This window comes from Numida meleagris, chromosome 4 (assembly GCF_002078875.1).
Source record: "Numida meleagris isolate 19003 breed g44 Domestic line chromosome 4, NumMel1.0, whole genome shotgun sequence".
Taxonomy (NCBI): Eukaryota; Metazoa; Chordata; class Aves; order Galliformes; family Numididae; genus Numida; species Numida meleagris.
In genome coordinates, this window is record NC_034412.1 from 5,791,709 (window position 1) to 5,811,526 (window position 19,818).

Genomic DNA, 19,818 nt, shown 5'->3' on the forward strand with positions numbered 1-19,818 from the left:
GATAACTGGAACTCTGCTTGAGAGTGGAAGATATTTGATATATGAGTTATGGTAGATGTTGATGATGAGAGATGTCATGTCACCAAAGAGGAATATGGGCAGTTTTTCCTTTGTTTGCCTCTGATAGTTATGGTTGCCGTGTGCCTCCAATTTGTGCTGTCATTTTATATACTTTTGTAATACTCATACAAGCATGTATTTGCATAAACTATTTGTCATGCAGAATAAAAGTAGGGTAGTTTTATATGTGAGGTTTGGAAATTTAATAGTTATTTAATTACATGGGTGATGCCACTACAATTAAAGCGTGCCCTAATTACTTTGACAAAAATTATTGGAAAGTGAGACTGCACATGCAAGCATACGTAGGTATTTATTTTCAAAATTGGTAAGTATGAGTAAAATACTATTCTTTTCATTAGAGAGAGCTGCTGGTCACTTTGAAGTCACGTTAGTATTCTTTCTACTCTTCTTACTGGTGATGCTACTATGTAGATAATCAGTATTTTTTATTAGGTATCTTTCCCTATTCATGAAAGATAAAAGGAATAATCGCACTTAATATAATGAACAAATTTTTAGTGTGATTGATATATGTGATAGTAAAGCAAGAACAGCCATCAGAGCCACTGATAACCTCCGGGGGCTGCTGTGAATTTCACCGTTGTGCTTTTCCTGAATTGAAGATACACTGGTATCCTGAGGATTCCTTTCTTGATCAAGCAGGCAAGCAGAAGATATTCGCGTGTAGGGATGGGGAGCACTGATCATGTTTGTAAATGGGTAAAATTCAAAAGTAAAGGGAAAATTCTTGTCTAGTGCATGGTTCCTGGATGGATCAACCTGTTTATGGCATGGTTATAAGCATTAAATGATTCAGTCTTTGAAAGATACAAATGCTTGAGTTCGTCTCATCTAAATTAGATGCTTTGTGAAGGCACCTAAATTAAGAAGATAGGTATGAATGTATGCCTTTGGTGTTTTTGTCTCTCACTATTGAATGTGATAAGAACACAGGACTGCTAGAAATCCTAACCTGTACTCTTCAGGTATGTGTCTGGAGTATGGAGAAATAAAAGCAGGTGAAGAAGTGTTCCCCTGTAGTACATGCATTTGATCCTCATGACCCCCAAAGAAAGAACATCTGTCTATATGGAGCGATGGTCTGATCTCGTGTAGCAGCCAGTAAGATACTTAGGAAATATAAATAATGTAACTCTTTCAATTAATTACAATTATGGAAATGATGATGAACGATGTTAGCACCACTGCAACAGAAAGAGAATCTTCCGCAACCTCCCTTCAGTTAAATGACATGGCTGTGTAAACTAGTGCACAAGCTTAAAACAGATGAATAGATGTAACGAATTAAACTTGAAGTATGTATTTTATCTTTATAAGAGGTGACTTTATGGATCCTCTCTCTGAGATCTTCCCTTCCTTCTGAAGGGGAGAATGACTTCTTTTATTATTCTGATATTTCTGTGACCAGTTATACAACACACAGATGCACGACTGAATGCAAAAATTTGTATGAGTGAGGGCTAATGATATATTTCTACTAATTTTGTGAGAAAGTGGTGGAAGTTTACAACCAGAAATAATTATCTAAAAACGTGTGGAAATACTGATATAGTATTCATCATACAGGCATTAATTTGTAGAAAAATGTAACAGGAAAAATTACCAGCAGTGTAACTACGTCTTTTGAGACCTACCTGTTGCTGAGTTTCCATGAATGTGACTATGAGACTATTCAGAGGCCTAAGCAGGCTTGTAGTGAGTAGCTCCAGAGGTGGATTGAGCATCTGTAGGGAACGCAGCCTAAACTGAGTAGTTTTGAATGGTGCACGTTGGAATATTGCATTGCTGATGTGATTGTAGTGGATGTCCCATGCTAGTTTGGACAGACAGCTAAGAGTGCTGTGCTAGTGTAGTGCCCCAAACTAGCTCTTGGAGACCATCACGTGGTATACCGCATGTATACAAATACAATTCTGATCAAGCAGATGTGTCAGATAGCACCCCTTTATCCCCCATGGGTACATGAGTAAAAGCTTTATATTGCTTGCCTCTGTGAATGGGGTTTTCCTCTACTTTGTTTTAACTTTGTTTGAACTGAAGCTAACAGCATTACTTTTCTTCAGCCATTGCATGGTTTGGAACCCAGCATGAGAAAGAGCAAAGCTCAGTCACATAAAGAGATTGCACAAACCAGAATAAAGCATCCAAATTGTCTGTCTCATTTGCTCACTTCCTATGTTTAAAACAGTAAGTCCTACAGAGCATTTTTAGCAAGTGAAAAGGTAATGGAGTGCAAACCTTACAAATCAATCCTGTTAAAGCTCAGATCAGTTTTAATACTTTTTAACCAGAGCTTTATTCAGCTACTGCTCAGCACGAAACTTCTGAGTACAAGTAACTCCTTGGCTGTTGAAGAATGAGCTGAGCATCATTCCAACATGTAATACCCCTAAAAAGGGGTTTCCCTACTTGTTTGTGTAGACTATGAGGTGTTTTTGGAGTATAGGGGTAAAAGCTGCTGAAGATCAGTGTATATGAAGAGAGGGAAACTGAAGAAACGTTAGCCTATAAATATGGGAAGCTGGTATTTGGACATAGTTCCTGTGTTTTTGTACTAGACTTACTGGTGTTCGTAAGTGTATTCAAAGTATGCTTACCAAATAAATGGAACACCTAGCCCATCAAGGTGGACATCTGCACCTATTCTTATACCTAGTGGGGATTAGACAGACACTAGTTTCCTAGCTGTTCTAGCCATGCCTAGAGGGAATTATCTGCAGGCAGTTAACAAAAGTAAGCATAATTTTAGAATGTGCATCTCAGGAGTTACGGGGATGTACAAAAATATTGTTCTTTTTAGTTTTGTTTCTGAATTATTGTACTAAGTTCACAAACATAGATTGATACAGATTTATAAATCTCAGTTTAGGTGCCTGTGTACATTTGAGACCTATGGTTTTATATGGTATCTTTTTGCTTTTCTCAGTCCGCACTTGGATATCAATTTATCATTTCCTGATGTCAGCAAATATGCAATCTGCTTGCTTGCTTTCTTACAGCATGAGAAAAGGCAAACAAATACAAATAATATTAAAGAGTGGTTAACCTAGAGGATATAATTCTGGGGAACTGACCACGTTATATAGATGGTATTACTGTACACAGAAGTCGAGTGCTCACAGAAGATAAAAAGTATGTTCTTTGGTTATTGTGTTTATATTTCCTCTGAAGATTAAATCTTATCTCATTCAAGTTAGGTGGTTTTTTTCTTCTCTCTCTAGGTAAAATTCTTTGCAGGTTTGGAAGCATGATTACAAAGATAACTGCAGTTCCAGAAATAATCATAAAATTTAGAGGGGATTTTCTTCTTTCAGGGACAGTTATTTGGATGAGTAAAATAAAAGCTAATAATTATCAAAACTTAAGAACAATTGGAAGAGTTTTGAATCTCTGAACAAAATTCAATAAGCATTAGGAGGAAGAAATGGATGTCGAATGCTAAAAGGCTTCTTATTTCTTTCTCACAGAATTCTAGCTTTCTCTCTGAAGCTCTTTTTCCAATGCATGTGACGAGAACTGAAGAGCTGGATCCCTCTTTCAAACTGCATGAGAACATTGCAAAGGTAAAAGAAACTGAGAGGTCTCATTTCCATGTACTTTCTTTCACACAGATAAATTTTAATTTGTGAATATAGACAGTTTTAAAAGATGACCTAGGTGGGATTTTTCATGTTAATTTTTGTTTTGTAGTAAAAAGTGTTGGAAGATTTTTCATTGAGATTCACCTCCTGAATTTCCTCTACTCTTTCTATTTTCTTTCTATCGAAAGAACTTTTGTGTGTGTGCTTCATTTAATGTGATTCGGCTGTATTTTTTGTAGTTCACATTAAGCTTGTTGTTGGCATGAATGTGAGGCAATGACCACTGCTGGCAGGAATTAGCAAGTTTGTTGCTGTCAGTTTTGACAGTAAAGAGGGCTCTGAGGGCACCTTCACCTGCGCGCACTTGGTTTTATGATCTGTCACAGTGTTCTCACATGGGAGGAAGGGATTTGCCATCCTGGAGATTGGTTCTGGAGATGGGTCCACAGAGTGGTTATTCCCAAACTTAATGTGTTTTGACTCCTCTCTTGATGTTCAGTTATAGAACTACCTCTATGTTATTTATTCATACAAGCAAAATTACTCCCTGCTCTAAATTGCTCTTTCTTCACTGTGTCCACTCATCAAGCCCTGATTCTGCAAAGATACATGACTGTAAATGAAGTCTCCTTCATGAATTCGTTTACTTGCATTCAGACTTCCTATAAACCAGAGCTATTTAGACCTAACAAACTGATTTCTTTGTTTATTTGGAGCTGCTTCTTTAGGAAGAGCAGCTGCCATTGAAACATTTCTTCTGGCAACGACAAAAATAAATTCTCAAAGATCAGCAGTATGGAAATGTAGCATGTAAGCAGATGAGCAGCTCTGGCAAAATAGTTACTAGGGTTTCATTGTAGTGAAGAACCAAGACTAATTGCAAGTAGTAGCATGTTGCATTTCAAAACGTAGTGATATTTTAAGTGGGATTTACAGACCTTGAAATCTGAAGTGTGTTTTATAATGCGTATATCAAGTATTAAAGTGGACGAATGTTTGCCTGGATGGCAGGGAAGGAACACAGACCAGGAGAAGTTGGTTGAAACAATTGTTGTCAAACATGTACTCATAGAAATATGTGCTATCTTCCAACAAGTTTTGTCAGTGTTATTCAGCACCCTGTATCAGTGTTCCATGGTAACTAGTTAACTGGAGGTATTAATAAGTCTGAAAATACTTCTGTGTTTTGAAGTATGCTCACTGGAGTAGGCTAATCATGTTCCAGGATTACGCAGTTCAGAAAGCTTTAATGGCAGTCCCCCCATCAGGGAGTGCCACTGGAGCCACTTACCTGATAACAGGCTTGGAATAGCAATAACCTTTTATTGATTTTTACTTTGGCAGACACCAAAGTACTGGAAGATATGTCAGAAGTGACATAATCGGTTTTATAACGAGTTATGGGTGCTGACAGATGACTCTTGAGAAAATTGTTAGTGATCCTAATTATTCTACACTTTGATTACAAAGCCATGTAAAGTAGAACTAGCTACTGTAATGCAGTTAACTTTACATAAAATGACAATAGTGGCAATATTTTCAATTGTAGAGGAAATACTTCTTGTGTGTGTGTGATACACTGTAGCAGTTCCATTTGTTGTTTTTTTTTCTTATTAAGCAATTCCAAAAATATGGCAGACAGATTATTTTATTGAAGCAAATGGAATAAAAAGCACTGGACTGCTGTGTGATTGGTAAATGAAATGCACATTTTAACCAAGAAATGTACAGCATGGAAACTGTGATATGAGGAATTCTCTAACAGATCATACTGCTCTTTTCTTTTAAAGCATGAGGGGGATATATTTTCCTATTTACCCATTGTATAGTGCCATTAATTCTCTAAGACAAGTGAAAAGAATACCCCTTCATATTTGGAATACAGCCATTTCTGCATCTTTGATAGTTCTTGTCTGTGTAATCTCTCTAAGTCAAATTTTGTGGTTTGGTGCATGCTACCTCTGCTAAATATTTGGGTAGGGAATTCCATCTCATCTTCATGCAATAGTGTCTGTGAATGAGCTTTTTATTTTGTATGCTTCTATACTGAAAAAGTTACAAGTAGCTATGCATATACATAACTTGTACGCAATATTTCCATAAATTATTGAAATATTAAGTTTATTGAACAGAAGATAATATGTAAATTAACATGAAAGGGGCAAAACCCTTACAGTTCCAAAGACTGATAGCGCCTATTTTGAATCAATACCGTAATGCTATGAAGAACGGTAATAATGTTGTTTGTTGCCAGAATTTAAAACCAAAACAAGATCTCATTGTAGTCAACCAGCTTGAAACTTCTTTGCATTTCACTGAAGCATCTGTTGTATTTTTGGCAGGGATGTAATCTCTGTAATATCAAGTGGAAATGATTTCACAAATCTTGTACAGCACATCTATGTTGCAAAGTTTTACCAGGAGTGTTTCTTCCAGCAGATTATTACTGGCATAGCTACTTCAGTAAAGTACACTCATGTTCATGTGTTGTTCCCACAGCAGTACACCCTTTTTGGTATCAGATTGCTTTTTGAAAAAGCTGCATGGCATTGTGCTTATGCATCCCAGAGGCCTCCCCTTCAAGGCCACTCTGCACCTGGATTTCATTTGGTGTCTTCCTTTTTCGTTTAAAAATTTCCTTGATGTAGAACTATAGAATTTGGCTGAGTGGTTCGTGATTTCCAAACAACAGAGACAGAATATTATTCCAGAGTTACAACACGCGTGTCAGAATGCTGGCATGGTGCGTATGGAATGAATCTGAAATATTCAGAAACCAGACGTCCAGCACGCCCATGCATATTGCATATCCAAACCAACACCAATGAACCCTTTATCCTTGGAAAGCTCAGGCAGATGCATGGCAGCCTGCCCCTGCATCACTGTTTGGTGTGCAAACTGGAAATTTTTGTTGTAGGCCGTGAGTTCCCTCCTGAAAATGTGATTCTTTGGAATACCAATTTCCACAGATAAGTTCTCCAGTTAACTTTATACAGTGATCTGTTCCTTTTAATGTCATCTTTTTAAATTCCTGTTTTAATTGAGTCTGACAGATTTTCACATCAGTTATTGGTCTCTTTAATATCATTCCTCTGAAGTCAGGAATTTTGCACCAACCAACGGAAGTACTGCCTTTTTAAAGACAAATTATGCTATGATTTCATATTCGTGGAACAAATTTCCAGAGCCTCCAGCCAGCAAACAGGAGTGCAGACTGGGGTAAGTGATAGAGATGGTGAATGAAGTTAACGTGCAAGAGGCACAGTTTGGGGTGTATGAAGTGATACCAAGCTGGAGAGCCAGATTAATATCCATATTGAAGAAAATCTGCTGTTGATAATTTTTAGATGTAGCATTTGACCTTGCTTTGAAGAATTCAAAATAGTCTGCAATATCACTTGGATTCTCTGTCACACATAAAACCATCTGCATGCTGTTTTTTTTTAGCTGAGAAATTGCAGGATAACTTGGTTCATACCTTGATTTTTCCGTTTGTCCTCCCACAGCTGGGAGCAGTTCATGGTATTACAGTAGATCCCATCTGCCTTAAGGTGATATAATAGTAAGAGGCAAATTTTATTAGTAAAATTTGTTAACATAGGTGCAGCATAATGCTCCAATTGCCAGATGGTCTCTCCATAACTTAAATTACTTGCTTTGTTGAACAGCCTCTCATATACTGGGCTGAAGCGTCTTACTAGTATTTTGTGGTTTAATGGCATTTGAGATGTGCAAAGCAGAACTGTTGTCTGTGCTCACAGTCTTACTGCATTTGCACAAAACCAAACTTGTCTGAATTTTTCTGTAAAAAAAAAAAAAAAGCAGTAAAAAAGTGCAGTAATATTTCACAGAAATGGTTTTATTTAGCACATATTCTCTTAAGCACACAAGTGAGAGTTTTTATTTTACCCTTAGCCTTCTTGCATGAAAGAACATATAATCCAGTTCAAGCAGAGGGTAAATACAAACCTGCTGAAAACTCCCTTCTGACAATGTGTATTATTTTCTGTTATTCTGTAGCTATTGTGACCAGCAGGGGAAAAAAAAAAGAAGGGAGTGAGAGAAAAATGAGGTGACAGAAACTTTCTCTGTAGCTTTGGGGATGCTATATGAACTGTGGTGAACAAGTAACAGCATTCAAGGAAAAAAAAACCTGGGAATTTTCTCAGCATTAGATGTGAAAGAGGAGACTTTGCTGTGGAAGACATGAGGTGTTCTGACAGAGAGTCTCACTGTGTTTGGCCAAACAATATATTCTCTGTGTGCTCTAGCCTAGTTAGAGTAGATACACTTGGAATTTTCGAGTAGTTCTTTGGTCTTAAAAGCAAATAGCCTCAAGGATTCTTGCACTTTCTACTCGAACTCTGGTGGATATAAACCAAGTAATAAAAAGGGCTGAAATTGCAGAACCCTTGATAAAGATTTGATGAACCATCTTCATTGGCCAACACAAATTTGTTAGCTCAGTCATATATTAAAAACATCAGCACAATGTTTTCCACATCTTTCCCACTAATGACTCCTTCAAAATGGTGGACCATTACAGGATAGAACTAATTCAGTTTCCTCCTATGCCATTTGTCATGTTATGGAAAGATGCCATGACTAGAGTATTCCAAGACTGGTTTTCTTTCTAAAATTTATGGAGAATTTATACCCCAAACTGCAGCAATCAGACTAAATAAAAAATAAAAAAGGTAAGAGAGGAAGCATTGTTTAATCCCCAGTTTACTTAAGAGAAAAAAGGATTCCATGGGTCAAAAATGGTACGTCATATAATGGAGCAACTACTTCATCTCCCCACCTAAATTCAGCATAAATTCATAGATCGGCCTACCGCAGTAGACAAATGCTGGGGCATAGTTCAACACCAAAGTTAAATTTCGGGAGTTGATATTTAGCATCTGTGTTTGATATTTGTTGGAATTTTCAACTGCTGGCAGTGACCAGATGGACAATTCTGTACTATATACGCAGGCCTTGTGAGTGCCTATGCTAGTGAGACTTAGCTGACTTGGAAAGAAATTACATTGCCTACGGCAATGCCTCCGTTTCCAGTGCCGTCTTTTGCTTATGCTGAGATTTGTAATCCAATTGCATCTCTGGCTGGTCACTGTGTGTTGCATCGGTGACAGACTCTCAGCATAGACGGTGATGACAGATGTCATTTTTTTCTTATTTTTTGTATTTTTTTTTCTGCTGGTTGATAATTGTGAATGTACAAGGAAGCCACTGCACAGTTATTGCGTGTCGAATGATTGTTTTCTGTTTTGTCCAGTAGTGACTTTGTACTGAGTAACAGGAAAATTTATTTTACATTCATTGATTTTACTTCAAAAGCATAAGTTTGTTATGAGAGGTAGTGAATAATTGGACATATGCATGCATTTTGTAAGGAATGTCAACACATTTTTGTATTCAGTCACTGAAATCCAACAGAAGAAAATCTGAAGCTTGCTACTCTAGTAGGCAGGAACATGCCTGGGGTTATCTGAATCTTCTCCTATGCTTCCCACTGTCCTATTTTTCACACATTTAGTTACTGAGTTAATCAGATTATCATTTTATAAATTCATTCTTTAGCAACAGTACTACCATAGGTGTTTGCTTCTAGTTCACGATTACTTCAGTTGTCAAAGATTAATTCTTTATTTTTCGCTTACATGTACTGAATTTGATGGCAATGCAGGAAATATGAGTTTTTCTCAAAAAAAGAAAAACACACTAATCTTGTACTGCTATAGTTCCTAGTCATTTGGGTACTCTAGAAGTAGTTTTTCTGTTGTAGTGGCAAACTGTTCATCTCGTTTATTTCTTCCATGCCCCAAAATGAGTATTAGTGCTTATGTATCATGCAGCATATAAATAGATTTTAATTGATTATAGCTTGTACTATGATGTTGTGTAAAACTCTGTCTTCTGAGAGAAGCTATGATCACATTTAACAGAAATGTCAAATCAGACAATTCTTTTCCCAGAGTATCCCTCTTAAGACATTAGGTTTCATCTAACACTAATGTAGTAATAACTTTCTTTTTTTTTATAAGACTTAATATCATCCAATTTGCATAGGGGTGAATATGAGGTAAAGTCAAGGAACTTAAGTATCTGCTTAAGTGCTTTCTCACAAGAGATGGAAATTAGCTGCTTGAATTCTGTTGATTAATTATTTGGTTTTACAAACAACCTTCAGAAATACTTGGGGAAACACATCTGTTATAATTATTTTTTTTAGTTCATTTTAGCTTTGAATTCATACCAGTAACTTCCTTTGATCTACTTATTACTGACATTTTGTCTCTTTTTTTGATTTTTTGGTGACATAACTTAGAACACATTGGAGCTGTACATGCTATAATTTGCTTCATGAGCTCAGTCTGTATTCAAAAATGAACTTTTCAAGAGTTTGTATTCTGTTAAGGAACTTTAAAATGTCAGATTACTCTGGAGGCTTATTCCAATCCACGGTGTTTTAAGTCTTGTCTTTAAATGTCATTACCTATCTTAGCATCTAACTGATAGCTGAGCTCTGCTGGAGTTGTCCTCTTGGTGCTGAGCATTTCCTGGAATTGTGGCTGTCCAAACAGGGGAGTAAAATGTCTTCACAGTGGATAGAAAGAGCTGTCCTGGAAGATAGCTCTTAAGAACTCACCCATTGTGATCTGAGTATGGGGATGCCAGCAGGAAACTAATAGTAAAAATAAAGCAGAAACTTAAGCCGGAATAAAAATTGTGCTCTTCAACACTGGAGCCTGAACAAGGGGTGCTTACCAAAGCAGTCTATTTGGAGTGTGAAGCCGTCATTGCAGATTTGCTGTGAAAATCTGATTCCAGTGGCAGATTACCTGAATTGCTTCGTAATTCTGCTTGCGCATGAAAATCCTGATGTACTTTGTAGAAAAGACCTTAATGATGTTTTTGTAGCATAATTTAGTCTAAGAAAATGCACTTTACTCTTGTTCTTTGTTTTCTTTTATTCTGTCTCCAAAATGCTGATATGCAGCTCTTTAAATCAAATAACTGAAAAACATAGAATTCTGTCTTTAATAATAGTTCTCCTTGAATGAATTAAAGAAGAATTAACATGAATAAAACTTTGTCTCCTGAAAGACAATTGAACAATGCAAACTGATTTTGTAGAAGTCTAAAAGCTGTGAGAAAAAACAAGTAAATACTTAGGAGGGGGGGAAAAAATACAGCAAATCAAGAAAGAATGTAAGATAAAGGTATTACAAAACTCCAGGAAGAACATCGTGTTTATTGATCTGTTTTTATTAGGAGTGTGGTCAATAACAATAAAAAATACTGCCAGTTTGCTGACAGAGTAGCATTAAAGCATCTGAGATTAGGCCAATTAATGTTAAATTAAGGATAGGTGACTATAGCTGTAAGTTAGAACTGTAAAATGGGTTCAGATATGATCCTTTCCATTCCCATTTTGAGTCCAGAAGAAGGAATTCACGACCACATGCGTGAGATCAAGGAGGCCAATAGGACTGATCACCCCGTCTGCCAACAGCTCCTGAGGGCAGGGCTGGGTGTAATTTATAGCAATCTAACCATAAAAACAAAACAGTATAACAGATGAACTTGTCGTTCATAATTTTTTTCTATAGTCTAGGAGACAAAAGTAACAGATATATCTGTTCTCTTTTTCATGTAATGTTTCTGCAGTCATCTTTACAGTGAAAACAGATATATTTTCTTGTTAGAAGACATAAACACACCTTAGAACCAAAGTTTATAAGCTTTCATATACAGCAGTGACATCTGTTGATAGAAATACAGTTGAAGAACTTTAAAATAAAGTTTGTTGAATCTAAGTACAAATGCTATCTTTATTTGAACAGATGGAACAAGCACTAAGTTGGCAAAATCTTCCTTCTACTGGCTTAATTGAGCTATGTATAGACATGGGCACTTCAAAATCCAAATAGTTGTATCGAAAAATAGTCTAGTTATTTATATTTTTTGTATGTTTTTACCATTATAAGATATTCTAAGTGTAATACAGATATATATATACACAAATCCAGAAAAGCTTAATTTTGTAGCCCAACATATTTACACTTGTACAGTTTACAAAGTGACGGAATTTTTATCACAATTTTTTGTAATATGCAAGGCAACAAACAAAAGCTCACGGGCTTCAGCTCAAAATGCAATACTTTGTGATTCTAAGGGCTTTATTGATTTTTCTTCTAGGAAAAAAAATGGCTTTAGAACACAAAGCTGAAGATTGTACAAAAATGTGTTTTTCGCTGTGAGTTGTTTCCTTGCTATATCATTTTGAAGAATCTAATTTTAAATAAGATGGTTGCATCTGTCTAGGTGCCAGGCTGTGTTAATTGTTCAAATTTCCCTGATTAGTCCTCTCTGCCAGATGAATGGATATGATGTAAACAGATGAGCCCAGATCTAATTTCCATTATAGCGCTAGTCCAGATTTCTTCACTGGAGGTCACTCTGGCTTCAACCAGTATATGAGCCAATGATCTATATGAGTTGTGCATATAAAGGAAAATACTGGTCAGATTTTAAGCTATTCACAAAGTGTGTGAGCCTTTAAGTGCAGATGTACACTCAGACTTTCAGGTGCAAAATGAGAGGCAGCAGCTGCAAGCATGATTCATTATATTTCCAAACAAAATCTGTAGTTTATTCCATTTTGTGACTATAAGATCTATTTGAAAATTGAATTATACTCTGTATTCTGCATCCCATCAGTAATCAGCCAGTACTTTGCCATATTGACACTGCTATGCTTGAGAAGGGAATTTAGCCCCAGTGCTAAAAAGAAAATGGAGGTATCCTTTGAAGACAAAAGAGTAATGCTTCTCTTATTTATGCATCTGAAAATCTTGATTAAGCTCAGTGGAATAAATGCTCTGCTACAAAAGTTCCAGGTATTATAAAATAGCATAATTAATTGAATCAACATAAAATGAGGGGAACATTTCTATTTTTATCTTCTTTATTTTTACTATAAATATGGAGAACACTCCCTTGTGTCTGCAGCACTTAGGCTCAGCTGCTGTGACCTTTCGTTGTTGGATTTTATTCTATGACAAGGAAAGGATTTGGCAAATGCGTTTTTGAAGAGAAATTCTGTATGTAATATAAAGAACTATATAAACTAAATTTAAACCTAATATATGTAAGTGCTTAGAGAAGGTTGTAACTTTGATAAAATTATTAGTTACACATCTTGTTTTTAAGATAATTTATTTGTCTTAATGTGGAAGAGCTCTACTGGAATTTACATTTTCATTTGGATTTTTTTCCCATTTTAAGAAGTATTTCAGAAATTTTTTATTTTTATTTTTTTTTAACGTGAAGAAATGTTTGCCTCCCTTTGGCTTTGATACATCACTTCGCGTTTACTGCCCATTCCCTTTCTGTCCCTATCCCTTCCTGTCACCTATATTCCATCAAATTCTGAGCTGTTCTCAAGCTCTTGGCACCTGCTACTGGAATTGGATTTTTCAAAAGACTTGAAACTAATGTAATACTGAATCAGAAGTATCCATCAGTTCTGTGCTGCTGAATTTATGGTTTCACATCTGACTGGAAAGTTATCGTTTGGTTTTGTTGTTGGTTTTGCTTTGGGGCTTTGGTTTGGTTTGGCCCTCAGATCTGGTTTGCCATACAAGATTTAGAGCCTGCATAAGGATGATGGCAATAAGCACGTGTGGAGGTTAATGCAGAAGCAGTTATTTCAGCAGCAGCGTAATTTTTGATAGACTTTGAAAGTTAAACCAAAAGGGTGTTGAAATTTGCCCAAGGAAAATTCATTCTTTATGCACCCCATTGCAGGCTGATTCTTTTATCTGCTTAAAAATACATGCCATAAATTAAAATAAGTAATTTCTGGGGTTTGTTGTTGATTTTATTGCAGAAGATTTGTAGAAGAATCATGGTTAAGTTTGGCAAATAACAATGAATTGCTATTTTCTACATCACTAGGGTGCATTGTGGCTGGAGTGTGATTTATTCTAAACTTTGAAGGAAGACAAGAGAAACAAATTACATAATCTTTTATGAAACTCATTACTAAATCTGGACTTCAGGAACTCGCTGTGCAAATTCTGATTGGAATTTATAAAACCTAATTATGAGTTAATGCATAAGAGCAGTATTTTATTTTTGACGCAAATGGCTGAGTACTAAAATTCTGATTTATAAATAAATGTAGTGGTTGTACTCGTATAATGCAATGAAAAAATATCTAAATCAAACATTTTTCTTTAGTATTTACTAGTAAGATTTGCATTTATATTGTGGTTTTTATAAATCTGTTCCAGAGTTTGTAAATATGCTTAGGATCAGTATATCCATTTGGACAAGATTTGCTGAAAATCTATGGGTTATACATTACTTTACTCGTAAGGAAGTATACATTTTAGTGAGATTCCGAAAAATATTTCCCCATTTTAAAATGTTGGCAGTTTTTGTGGTGAGCTAATGAAAAGCAAACTATGAGAAGGCAGATTTGCTGCATCTCCCAATTTTATTAGGTAACCACGTTGTTTATTTACCACTAATAAACTTGTTTTATAAAGCAGCCTTGTGTTGCTCTGCACATAAAGAAAAAAATAGTTCCTGTGCTCACTGTTTAAGAATGCTCTACTTCAGAGTTAAATCAAACCACAAATCTGGTCAAGTATGAACTGAGGAAGCATTTGCTGTTTATTCAGCCTCTAGTAGTTTTGTCATGTTACTCATTTTTTTGCAAACTATTTTGCTTGCCACAAGCTCTAGTTATATGATCACAGTTTAACTGGTGAAATTTTATATGTAAATGAAATGAATTAATACCAGATTCTTAACAGAAAGCTCAAAAGTGTATTGTTGTGGCAGGAAGTGCACTGCCAACTAATCATTTTCAACAGCCAGTTTTTTCTGATAGATGAAACAAAGAGATTACTGTATGTAATCACTTAAAGTTTTGCCTTTTTCTATTTTGTGTAGCCAAGAAGAAGACTGCCCACAGAACAACACTGTTTATGTCTGTGTTCTGCTATGCTTTTTCCCTCCAACTGTTCACAGGTTTGGAAAGAGTGCAGATGAGTTTTAAACCTCCTTTATGAAGTCTCATAATTTACAAGCTGGGCTCTCCAGCAGACCAGACCTGATAATTGCTCTGTTCTTAAAATGCCTTTCCGTATTCCCTGGGACAGTCTTCTCCATAACTCTCCCCGTGACTGATGTTAAAATATGATGTCTGTGGTTTCTTGGGTCTTCTCTTGCCCTTGTTGTAGATGCATGGACTTTTGGTAAATTGTTGAGAAGGTCCCAGCTATAATGTCTACTAACTCTCTCGGTACTTAAAGGTGAAACTTGTTCAGCCCCACGTACTTACAAATGTTCATCTGATACTGTTGGTCCCAACAGGTGACCAACAGGTATGTCTCAGAATTGCAGACCAGAGAGAATTTGCTGTTTAGTCTAGCAGCCATCACAAATAAAAACATAGACGAAAGTAAGTAAGGAGGGTATATCTTTACCACATGACTGGAAGAAAAAAAAAAAGGCAGTAAATTTGTATATAAATGAATGTAGCCTGCAGAAGAAACTGAGATAAATCACTGGAATTTGGGAATTTTAATAATCTTCACGTAGCCAAGTGAAGAAATGCTTTAAGATTGAATGCCAGGCTCTGTTCTCCCTGGCCAATTCAAATTTGAATACAATTCATCTTTTGTGAAGCTGTGATCCAAATGAAAGTACTTCTCAGCTAACAAAATAGCACAGGAAGAGAAATACATGTTGGAATCATTGACTGAACATCTTTATATGGCACAGTTTAATTTCAGGCTAATTGCAGGGTGAGGTCAGGCCTTTACATAAATATAGTCTGCTTTAGTGATGAATAAAATGGGCCACAGAAAGATTCTGCGTTATCTGACATAAATGATATTCTTCTGAAGTTAATGTTCCAGCCAGTGTGATCCTGTTGATTGACATATCTAAGGAAAATGTTAAGCTTTTTTCTTCCTTTTTTCTTGAGGTAAACTGAACAAACTTGTAGCTGACAGGAACCTCACATGAGATCCTAATGAGGCAAAGAGAATGAAACATTTCTTCCTATGCTATGAAGTACTAAAACTGTAAGGACATTGTATCATGATTTCCAAAGTACATAAGAATTCAAAGCTTTGCTTGTAACTCAACAGATATTTTGCATAATGTGGAGGATGGCATGCTGAATATTGAGGATATCAATCAATATCAAAATTTGTCTATCTTCTCACTTTCCATACAAAACTGTGAATCTTTAGTTTGCATTCCCTTTCTCTTACAGGAAGAAATCTCACAGGACAAAAGGGAGCACTTTTGGAACTTTTTCTACTTATTTCCTAAGTGTTTATTCTTAGAGAAAGTGTGTTAGAGATTCTTGTTCGAGTGCTTTTCTAAGCCAGCTTGCCTTAGAAATCTGTATGTTCTAAGTGGTTTATTTACATCATTGCATTTGAAGTAGGCCATCATCTTAAATTAGTAAGTTCTTATTTGCTACTCCAAAGAGCACTGTTATATCAGTCAAAACCACATAGAAATTCCTGAATATGATAAAATAATTTAAGTAAACTAGATATTAAATAGATGTTGTTAGAAGTCACCAATTTAAAAAAAAAAACAATTAAGAATTTACTTGAAATCTTTAAAGCATCCTTCACTATAAAACTTCAAAAATTCTGCACTTTTATGTTTGCATGTGTTTTAACATAATAATAATTTCATCTCCATTTCCCATTATGCCTTATTACATTTACCTGGGAATACAACAAATTTATATGACTGTTAGTTATACTGTTAAAAACATCCAAATATTTCTTTGAAAGGCTCGGATTGTTTTCATGAAAACTGAATCACTCTGGTTTTTTCTACAGTTTTGAAGGGATGTAGCTCCTTATAGAAAAGCTGCTCTGCTCTTTTGTACTGCATTAGAGTTAAACAAAGTAACTTGTGAAACGCAATCACAGCTGGAAAGAAGATCATGATAGTATTTGTCTTAATTATTAACTTTCTATCTCCTTACAAACATTAGTACGAAACCCCCTAAAAATGCATTCATCTTTCTAGAGTATATACCAAACAAGATAAGACTTGTGACTTGCACTACATGAATTACTTGTTGGAGCACCTTTTCAATATAGCTGTGAAAATGATACAGAATGGGAAATAATGTGACAATATCAGAGCATCCAGTTTTGTAGTATGGACCATGTTTCCACAGAGCAAATCACCAGAGATTAAACACTGGACTTAAGTGAGTTTATACATGGTACGTAAGCTATTTTAATACGTTTATAAAGCTGAAAGACACGTGATGCTTTTTGTGTATTGACAGGTAGTATATGTGCAGTAATTTTTTTACTGCAACTCAACACTGATCTTGATAACAAACTGTTAGTCAGACTGGTTGTTGCCTGAAGATACCAGTTGTCCCAGATGCGCTGTTTACGCAGAAACATTTTGAACACCAGTATCATTTGTAAGAATAGCAAACCTGGAAGCTTTAATTGGCTTTGCTTATTATTGCATTTTTATGAAGATTGTTATATATTTTAAACAATAATAAGTTCTCTTAGTGATTCTGACAGCCATTGAGGTGCTTGGGTTAGAAACCAAACGAAAGAAATGAGAAACACAAAAATGGAAACGTGTCTTTCCTTGTTGAATCTGATTTAATAACTTTGTTCTGCTCAGTTCAGACTATGTGCTTTTACTTTGCCGTAGCATTTTGAGAACACAAAAAGAAACAAAAAAATCATGATATTCTTGAAAATTGAGAGTTCAACTGTCTTGATTCTATGGAGACACTTTATTCATTAGCCCAGTCGTTGTTTAAGGGATAAGTTTGCTGCCCAGTGAGATAATGTTCAATAAATCCAGAATGCTGGTGGGTAGTTGTTGGGGTGGTTTTGCTATTTTTTCAGAAGTCTGTCAAAAAACATTTATTTAAAGCCCAGAGTGTCCTTCTCTATTTGCTGCGTTACTGTGGTAAATGTAATTCTGTTTCCGTTTGGCTCTTGTTCTCTCCTTGTCTCAGTTACTATTAAATCTTACATGTAATTTTGAGATAATTATAAGCATATGTAAAATGAAAAACGTGTTTCCATTCAGTGCAGAATATATATGTGTTCAGTATATCATTCTGACTTACTCCACCAAAATATGTCTCATTTCAATAAAAGCCTTCAAGTTTTATATAGATTTCAGCTTGAATTGGTTCATTGATGTGGATCATAGAAATAGAGCTAGTCTTTTGAGAATATTGTAGGAAGGAAAAAATCTTTGCCTCAAAATGCACCCTTCGTTTGTCCTAAATTTCTAGTGTCTCATTGAGAACTATTTATATTGTTAGACTTTCTATTGTACTTGAGAAAAAAAGGGATTTGGGGAAAATTTTTAGAGCTTTGGTACTTTTAGAAGGCAGGGACATAATTGACCAAAGCAACTCTATCACAGTCATTGTTGCTCTAAAATACTAGTTCTAACTCATGCCAGTGATCAACCGCAGGATACATAGTCTACACAATCTCAAAAAGCAAGTTGCAATTATGCATGAGTTGAATTGAAATCAGTATACTTGTTATATGAGACTAAGATGAGTCTCCAGGTTTAATTCATGTTTGACAAATGCGGCAGTGTGGAACTTCAAATATTGCAATCTGGTTGTATTGTCTTTGTATCTCCTTAAATTGCTTACCTTACAGTATCTCATGTTGACTATAAAATTTTTAGGGCGTTGCAAAGTCTCGTCATTTAAAGTACTTACGTAGGGCTCTTTGGTTGCTCTTAGGAATGCTTTATAAGCAGAGCACTGGTAATCAAGAAGCTGTTAACAAGCAGTTGCCATATTCTCGTTTCCATTTTTTTTTCCAACTTTCGTATTGTCTAATGTAATTTGTTAAAGTTGCGTAGACGTCTTTCAATTAGAGAATTGAAATATATAATACCTTGCATAGTCATATGCTCATCTTCATTAGCATGTACATTATTACATTACTTGCAAGTTATGTTCCAGAGACTCACATACATAACAGCAATTCAGTCTGTATTCTCACCTTAATTTTTAAACAGCAGTTTCTAAGGGGCATACATATAAGGGAACCTACCTCCAGAATCTCTGTTGCAAGAAATTGTTTTAATTTCATTCCTCTGCCAACAACATATAGTTTTTTTCATCAGAATATAGGTCTTGTGACACATAGAGATATTTCAGATTCATGTTTTAACCTAATTTTAAGAAAAAAGATGGAGAGGGAATTCAGTGGCACCTAAGTCCACAAGAGACATGTCCAACAGGAAGAGTCATGTCCAATAGGAAGAGCTTCTGCCACTTTACTTAATAAACTGCTCAGAATTCCCATATAGCTGTTCACACAGCTTTTTCTTTCTGTTATTTGGCAAAAACTGTTTTTTCCTTAATTTTGTTACTTAACTTTTGATTGTTTCTTTTAATTCTGACTTGGAAACTTGAATTTCCTACATCTACTCTGTTCTTACTTTCTTTGGTGAAAGAGCCCTTTAGTTTGAGATCAGAGGATTCTGACATACATTAGAACTTCTATTATAGACTACACAATGATAACTGAATGAATAGAGCTAAGACACTTCTAGGCTTACAGAACTGACAATTAAATATGCTTCTTTTTTTCCATGACTTGCAGCGTAGCCTTTTTTTGTTGTTGTTAAATATGGCTGTTATTGTAATTGAAGGTTTATAATCACTAGTAGCTGCTTGCCTCTTTTCTGTGTAATATACCACACAAATAAATCTCTCTGCCTGTACAGTATACGTCTCTCTCCTTGTCCCCTCTTTTGCAAATGGCGGTTGATCCTGGAGCAGAATAAGCAGACAAAGCAATAAGCTCTAGTGAAGATATCTAGTTAAGCCTCTGTCTCAGATATCTGTGCTTTCTGTAGAGAGAAATTCTTGAGGACTTGAGATAGAAATGAAAACTATCTGTAGTTTTTAAAATCCTTCATTGGGGGACTGGTCTGCATTCTGATCGGTCCCTCGCTGTAGAAATGCCTCATGTCCTTATTTGTTAGATGAGTCTTGATAAAAAAAAAAAAGTGTTTTATGCTTCTGACATACAATGTACATATAGCATAAAATGTACTATGAATTTCAGTCTACTAT

The 19,818-nt window shown here is 35.6% G+C and overlaps 1 protein-coding gene across 29 annotated transcripts in view; it reads left to right on the forward strand.

The window, feature by feature from the left end:
* Positions 1-19,818, forward strand: part of NAALADL2 (N-acetylated alpha-linked acidic dipeptidase like 2) — a 410,961-nt gene that overhangs the window by 348,493 nt on the left and 42,650 nt on the right. For all 29 annotated transcript variants that reach the window (XR_002438226.1, XR_002438227.1, XR_002438228.1 and 26 more), the window contains one exon: positions 3,552-3,647. Coding sequence is in view for 13 of the 29 variants with exons in the window: in XM_021395573.1 (XP_021251248.1) it covers positions 3,552-3,647 (96 nt within the window). In the remaining 16 variants the exon portion in view is untranslated. The remainder of the gene's footprint in view (positions 1-3,551; positions 3,648-19,818) is intronic.